The sequence below is a fragment of the Gadus morhua genome, chromosome 15 (genome assembly GCF_902167405.1).
Source record: "Gadus morhua chromosome 15, gadMor3.0, whole genome shotgun sequence".
Classification (NCBI taxonomy): Eukaryota; Metazoa; Chordata; class Actinopteri; order Gadiformes; family Gadidae; genus Gadus; species Gadus morhua.
The window spans coordinates 137604-145000 of NC_044062.1; the positions used below are offsets into that span (position 1 = coordinate 137604).

Consider the following 7397-nt stretch of genomic DNA (forward strand, 5'->3'; position numbering starts at 1 on the left):
CGGTAAAGCAAACGCAATACCGCCCCCGCTGCTCCGATACTCCGGCCAATCTCACGCTCCATAGTACCCTCACTCGCGAACAAGACCCCGAGGTACTTGAACTCCTTCACTTGGGCTAAGGACTCATTTCCTACCCGGAGTAAGCAATCCATCGGTTTCCTGCTAAGAGTCATGGCCTCAGATTTAGCGGTGCTGATCCTCATCCCAGCCGCTTCACACTCGGCCGCCAGCCGATCCAGTGAGTGCTGAAGGTCACAGGCCGATGATCCAATGAGGACCACATCATCTGCAAAAAACTGTGACTTACATAAATTCACATTCAAAGAACAGACAAAATTTGTGCTCTAAAATATGAAAGATGGTCCCCACTTGGATTGTAAAACATGACAGAAGTCCCCTGTTAAATGGTATGGGGCGACGCTCACACTCCTGCATGGATCTATTCATGAAGTGTGGAAAAGAATAAATGTAATCCTCATCAAGTAGTTTAATATACATCTATTGATGCACTTACACACATCATCAGTGATGGAACCTGGGGTCATTGGGTGTTTCGGGTCTCGCAACATCATACACCCTCAACCAGGCGACCCAGCCGGGATTGATCAAGTCCCAACTTGTGTCTAAGTAGCATGTACCCACGGATCGCCCCTCTTGATCCACAGCCATCTAGAGGCCTTCTCAGCTGCCTCTGTGGTGGTCTTGATGGCCTTTCTCTGACGTGCACCTGTGACTCCAAGCATGCTGTATGCTTTGCAGAGAGATCGCGCTGCAAAGCCTCTACAGCCCACCTCTATTGGCACACACCGGGCACGCCACCCCCGTCTGCGGCACTCCTCCACTAAGTTGGCATACTTGGCACGCTTCCTCTCATTGGCCTCTTCCATGCGCTCCTCCCAGAGAACTGTCAGCTCCAGTAGGACCACCTGTTTGGTTGAATCTGAGAACAGAACTATGTCTGGTCTCAGGGTGGTTTCCACGATGTGCTCTGGGAATCTGAGCTGCTTCCCCAGGTCGGCCTTCATCTGCCAGTCCGGTGCGGTTCCAAGGAGTCCCGCTGCCCCCCTTGGCTTGGGCTTAGGCTTCTCCCCTGCTCGAATGAAAGCAATCGCCTGCCTTGCTGGTCGGAGAGGCTTGTTCTGGGTGATGCTGGTGAAGATGGTTTCTGCTATCGCCTTCAGCACCTGGTCGTGGCGCCAAGTGTAGCGTCCTTCTCCCAGGGCTTTGGAGCAACAGCTGAGGATGTGCTCTAGCGTTCCCCTCTGAGGCACAAAGGACATGATGGTGCGTCAACCTTGCCCCAGCAGAAGAGGTTGGATGGGCTGGGCAAGACGTCATAGACGGACGCAATCAGGAACTTGATCCGGTAAGGCTCAGCTTGCCAAAGCCCCGACCAGGAGATCTTGCGGTCCACTGCCTGTTCCCATCTCGTCCATGCGCCTTGCTGTCGCATCCCCACCATCTGGCTAGCACGCAGTTCCTCCACGCCAGTTCTCACTTCCTCTTGGACCAATCGGCGTCTGTCTTTGCCCAGGGCTTTGTCGTAGCGTGTGGTTGCAACGATACCAAGCCCTGCTCGTCCAGATGCCACTGGGCTGACCAGCATGCTGTGACGCAAGCGTGACTCCGCCTGCTCGACTGCTTCCTGCGCCCTCCACTTCCTTCCAGTCCTGACTTCGATGCCAGCCTGGGAGACCTTTGGATCACTGGATTCCCTGTACAGCAGCACCTCTCTTGCATGGGTTACCATGAACTCCTCATTCAGGCTGCTAATGGGGAGCTTCAGTTTGTTGTTGTGCCCATATAGAGCGATGCTACTCAGGCTTCGTGGCAGGCCCAGCCATCTACGGAGGTAACGGCTGATCCTCCTCTCGAAGCCCTGTACTGTTGTTATTGGGAACTCGTAAACAAGCAGGGGCCACAGAATCCTGGGGAGAACACCATGCTGGTAAATCCAGGCCTTAAATTTACCAGGCAGACCCGACTTGTCCACTGCTGTCAGCCACGCCTCCAGCTCCCGATTTGTGGCCTTGATGGATGCAGCGTCCTTCAGGGTGCAGTCAAAGGTCTTTCCGAGGCTCTTGATGGGTTTCTCGGTGACTGATGGAATCTGGGTGCCGTCCAGAGAGAAGCGGAACTTGTCAGTCACTTTCCCTCTCTTGAGCACCAGGGACCTAGATTTTGCAGGCTTGAAACACATCCGAGCCCAGGTGATGATCTTCTCCAAGCCCTGAAGGATCCATCGGCACCCCGGCACTGACGTCGTCGTTACTGTCAGGTCGTCCATAAAGGCTCTGATGGGGGGCTGGCGGACTCCAGACTTGGTGAGCGGACCTCTGCACTCGACTTCTGCTGACTTGACCAGCATGTTCATGGCCAAGGCAAAGAGAATCACTGAAATAGTGCATCCAGTGATGATCCCTTTCTCAAGCCGATGCCACTCAGAAGTGACTGTCCCAGAGGTGACTCTCAGCTTGAAACTCTTGTAATAGTCCAAGATAAGTTTTTTTATGTTGCCCCACAATCCATGCAATCTTAAGTGAGCATTCATTTGCACGTTGCTGGCCTGTAAATGAGTGTGTGAAGACCCGCATAGACCTCTCACACTGAGCTCTCAGCTCGGATATTTTCCACGCTCTTACTTCTGACTTCTGGGGATGCTTTTTCCTCGAAGGATCTGTGTTTGGATTCGTAATGCCGTTTAATATTCCCGCTTTTTATCAGCGCCACGGTTTCAAAACATAAAAGACCCAACAAAGGTTTTGTACTGCCTTGCGGGAGAATGAACATTTATTGGTCAGTCCATTTATCTTTGAAATGTCTGTTTTCGGGGTCAACTTTCCTTATTTTCAACCAAGCCATTTTCTCATTCCAAATCGCTCTTTCAGTAAACAAAAAAGTTGATTGGCTACTTTTTGAGTGACGCAATTGCGCACATGCCGTGACAGACGGAGGGAGGGGGGGAGTTCTGTGAGTGCATGATCTTTCCTCTGTGAAGATCATTGATTTTTGCTGTTTTTATGCTGTACTACAGACTATTCTGCCTTTCAATTTGTATTTCAGTGAGAAGTGATTTTACTAACATAATCATGCTTTGTATAGTGAAATCATAAAAATCATAAAAATAAACTTTTTTTTTCTTATAATTTTAAATTGGTCAGTGGTCCGGATAGGACCGTCACTTGGTCCGGACCCGGACCGCGGTCCGCCGTTTGGAGATGCCTGCACTAAGCCATCTGGCCATGGCCGTTGGCCGTCGCAACTGTGGCCTGGCCACGGTAGGCTCTTGTACATACGTCATCACGTCGTAACACGTCATCACCTTATAGTTCAGACTTGTGTTGGAGGAAAATAACCCTTTTAATAATCTCGATTGTTTCATCAAGACAATAAAGATCTGTGAGGACCTGTTGGGTCTTACACCACTTGAGACACTGTGTTGCTTACTTGAAATGAAGGCCTAATGCTCTTTTTGTGTTTATTTGAAATGTAGGCCTGGTGTACCTGTTTTGCTTACTTGAAATGTAGGCCTAATGCATTTTGTGTTTATTTGAAGTGTAGGCCTAGTTTTCCCTTTTCTGCTTACTTCACATGTAGGCCTTATGCACTTTTTATGTTTACTTGAATTGCAGGCCTAATGTACCTGTTTTGTTTACTTTAAATGTTAATATGCGTTACTTTGACTTACTAGTTTTTCATGGTTAAAAGTAAGCTATTTCGAAATTGAAAATAAATACACCTGAAAATATAAGGTAATATGCCGTGTTGATTGTATTTGACAAAAAAAGGCTATTAGGACGTGGTAGGTTCGGACCTTTCTTGGAAGGAATTTTTAGTAACTGGACCTTGTTCAATTTTAATTGAAGACCCCTGGCCTAGTGTGAGTGCAGGCCAGAGAACAATGGGGCCAGTTGAGCCAGTTAGGTGTGAAAACGGCCAACGGCCACGGCCAGATGGTCTAGTGTGAGTGCACCCTAAGTTGCATAAAGTATGTAAATACATTCCACATCCCCCCCCCCCCTCCCTAAAGCGGTATATAATGTGGTGATTTGAAACAAAATGGTATCTAAACAAAATCCTACTGTATCTCTATAGTTAAATTAGTATTTTATTATGATCAGAGCAATTTATTAGAATTCAAAAGAATAATCCTGCTAGTTTGATAGTATCTAGAATAAAACTGGAAGCCAACCTGTCTGCACTTGCATTGCCAGAGACAAGTTAGCAACCTTGAAACTCACTGTAGAAAGGCCTAACGACCATCGTCAACTCAGGTAACCATCCCCCCATCACGATACGAGACGAGAGCAACAACCCTCCCCCGTCTCTCACTTCTCAGGGGCCACTCACACTAGGGCCGTTTGCCTGTTCCTTGCTGCAAGAAGATTCAGCAAGCTTCCCCCTCCCCCCGCTGGCCCGTGGTCACACTGCTCCCAAAGGCCGTGTCCTGGGCACGATTGCTCCTTCATACATACGTCATCACGTCGTAATACGATAAATACGTCATCACCAAGCGTGGTGTCCAGCTGCGACTGAGTGCTGTCGTCTTCCCAAATTTCAAGTAAACACTCTACTTCACTATCGCACCAACGTAAACCCACTCGTGAACCCCTTGCCACCATTTTTTAAAATGATTGTTGTGGGGAAGAAGGGCATGGACCTATAAAGAAAGAAGAGTCTCGCAAGGACTACGTCATCCAGCTCACGTTGCGTATCCGCACGTCTGCGCGTGTCATCTCATTAGCATCTGTACTTTGGCCACGGCACACCTCTCCCAAGTGTGTCGTGGCCAAGGGGGCTGTTCCGTGCTGGAATACGGATGGCGTGGTCACACTAGCCAAACGTTCTAGACTTTAGTATGCAAATGAGCTCGGGCACAGTGCCACGGCCCTAGTGTGAGTGGCCCCTCAGAGGCAGCACTCACCACAATTTAAGCTTAAAGCTAGGATCTGTGTAGCGCATGGTTGCTGGTCACTCAACTGTTCCTAAAAAATTGTAGAGAGACATGAATGATTATTTAATCAATCAGTCTCCATTAGATATGCATTTCACTCCACCGATGTGCTGGTAATTCTTTATCTTTAGTCTTTTTCTTTAAAAAGCCCTTTAAAAGGGTTATTTTCCTCCACCACAAGCCTGAACTAGGGTGCACTCACACTAGGCCATCTGGCCGTGGCCGTGGCCGTTTTCACACCTCACCATGCTCAAATCTGCCAGTGTGAGTGTGGCCATTCTGGCCAGGCCAGGCCAACTTGGCCACTTGGGAAGGTGTGCTGCAACGGTACGGGCCGCCACGGTACAGATGCTAATGAGCCGACACGCGCACACGCACGGCTACGCAACCTGAGCTGGATGACGTATAGTCCATGCGATGACCATGGACATAATAAAGGCGACGAGCCTTCTTTCCCATTAAACGGTACACATGGCGTCAACTAGTTCAACTGTTATTTCACGTTGGTCCCATAGAGAAGTCGAATGTCTGTTAGCCATTTGGGCAGACGATAAGCAACAGACTCAGCAAAGTGCGAACTGTGTTCTCTGTGTTGTTGTCCATTGTTGTTAAAACTCTGACTGGTGGCAGACTTTATTATGGTCCATGCAGCGGACGCTTGGTGATGACGTGTTACGACGTGATGACGTATGTACAAGAGCCTACCGTGGCCAGGCCACAGTTGCGACGGCCAACGGCCATGGCCAGATGGCCTAGTGCAGGGCTATTCATCCTCCTAACAAGTGGGCCCAAAAGGAAAACCACTGAGGGTTCATGGGCCACACAGAGTAAAACTACGTGAATGAATCGCTACAAATAAATCGTACTTAAAGTAGTGTTAACTTAATATATATAATACTACTACATGGAATAAACTTGTCAGACGCATTCCTTCCTTCTTCACTTTTAATCGTATCATTATAAAATATTTTGTTCTCACATTTTTTGGACACGTATTTAGAATTCAACAATGTTGTTTGAATCATCACAAAACAGAACTACTGTACATATGAGACATTTTGAGCCAGTGAGTCAGTGAGAAAGATTGCACTGCCTTGTTTGCCTAGTTTGGCTCATCCTGAGACACTCATGCAGCTTCTCATAGGTCATGGAGCAACGTGCCCTTGTTCTGATGGCATTCATATGAGAAAAGCTAGACTCGCACGTATCGGTTGAGCCAAACATTGTCAGAATAAGTGATGCCAGTTCCTGATTGTGGGGTACTGATACTGGCTAGTATCACCGGCTACACACAGAAACCTGATTTGCATGCAACTATGTTTCCCCTTTATTTTCTTTATTTTTTGCATGCAACCTCTTGCGGGCCAGAAAAAAAGTAAGAGGGGCAGCATTTGGCCCACGGGCCGCTAGTTGAATAGGGTTAGGGTGACCTAGTGTGAGTGCAGGCCAGAGAACAACGGGGCCAGTTGATCACGGTTAGGTGTGAAAACGGCCAACGGCCAAGGCCAGATGGCCTAGTGTGAGTGCACCCTTAAAGGGGTAGTTCGGAATTTTGGAAATAGGGCCTGATTCCCAAGTGAGCATTGGTATTCTTTATCATTGGAGACAGTTTTCAACACATTTCATTCAGTCCTTCTAGTTGCAGAGTTCGCTCGTGCTAGGCTAGTGCACGGCAACGGGCAATGCTAGCCTGCTATTAAAAACAGTCTTACCCACTCCGAAGTACACCCGAGGTAAATCAATTATAACGCCAGACTATAGATTTAAATGTCTGTGTTGATAGAACAATGTTAGAAATAAAACTAACCTTGCATCGCATGAATCATCGAGGGACTACTTGCTCAACAGAAGCGGAATTTTACTATGCGCCGGTTAGTTTTGTAACCGAATCACGACAGAAGAACGTAAACAGAGAAGCGTGGGACAGAAGCGCAACTGAACGACTAGGCAACATGGTGGTTCAGTGTGCTTTTAGAAATTGTAGAAATATACGCTACAGAGGGGCACCACAAAGTTTCCACCAATTTCCAGTGCGAGATCCAGAAAGGACTCAACTGTGGCTTGTTGCTGCTGGCTTGGACATCAAAACACCGGCTCGTACATGTACTGTTCGTTGAATACAACAAATTCCTCATAATCGTCTTCAAAAGCAGATGCATCGCTAAGTCCTCCAAACGTGGCCATATCTTGCTAATTGAATACGCTGATAGAATTCCTTCGTTCACTGTACTTTGTGCGTTTGTAGCAATGACAGCGGCAGGTTAACAAACTAGAGCCGGTAACCTAGGTTTCAGTCCGCCGCTGCCGTGGCGTACTACCAGGAATATAACACTGCTGCTGTGACCCAGCAATTCCCTCAAAATGCAATGCAATGCAAGGTTGGTTTTATTTCTAACATTATTCTATAAACAGACATTTAAATTTATAGTCTGTCGTTATAATT

At 47.7% G+C, this 7397-nt stretch overlaps 1 protein-coding gene across 1 annotated transcript; it reads right to left on the reverse strand.

Annotated features, from left to right (window-relative positions):
• Positions 1-1054: 1054 nt before the first annotated feature.
• Positions 1055-2509, reverse strand: LOC115559463 (uncharacterized; the record flags this gene model as incomplete). The annotated part of the gene is made up of 2 exons (XM_030378227.1): positions 1055-1227; positions 1310-2509. Coding segments are annotated over 2 exons (1350 nt in total), but the record flags the coding sequence as incomplete, so codon positions are not given.
• Between the last annotated feature and the right edge of the window lie 4888 nt (positions 2510-7397).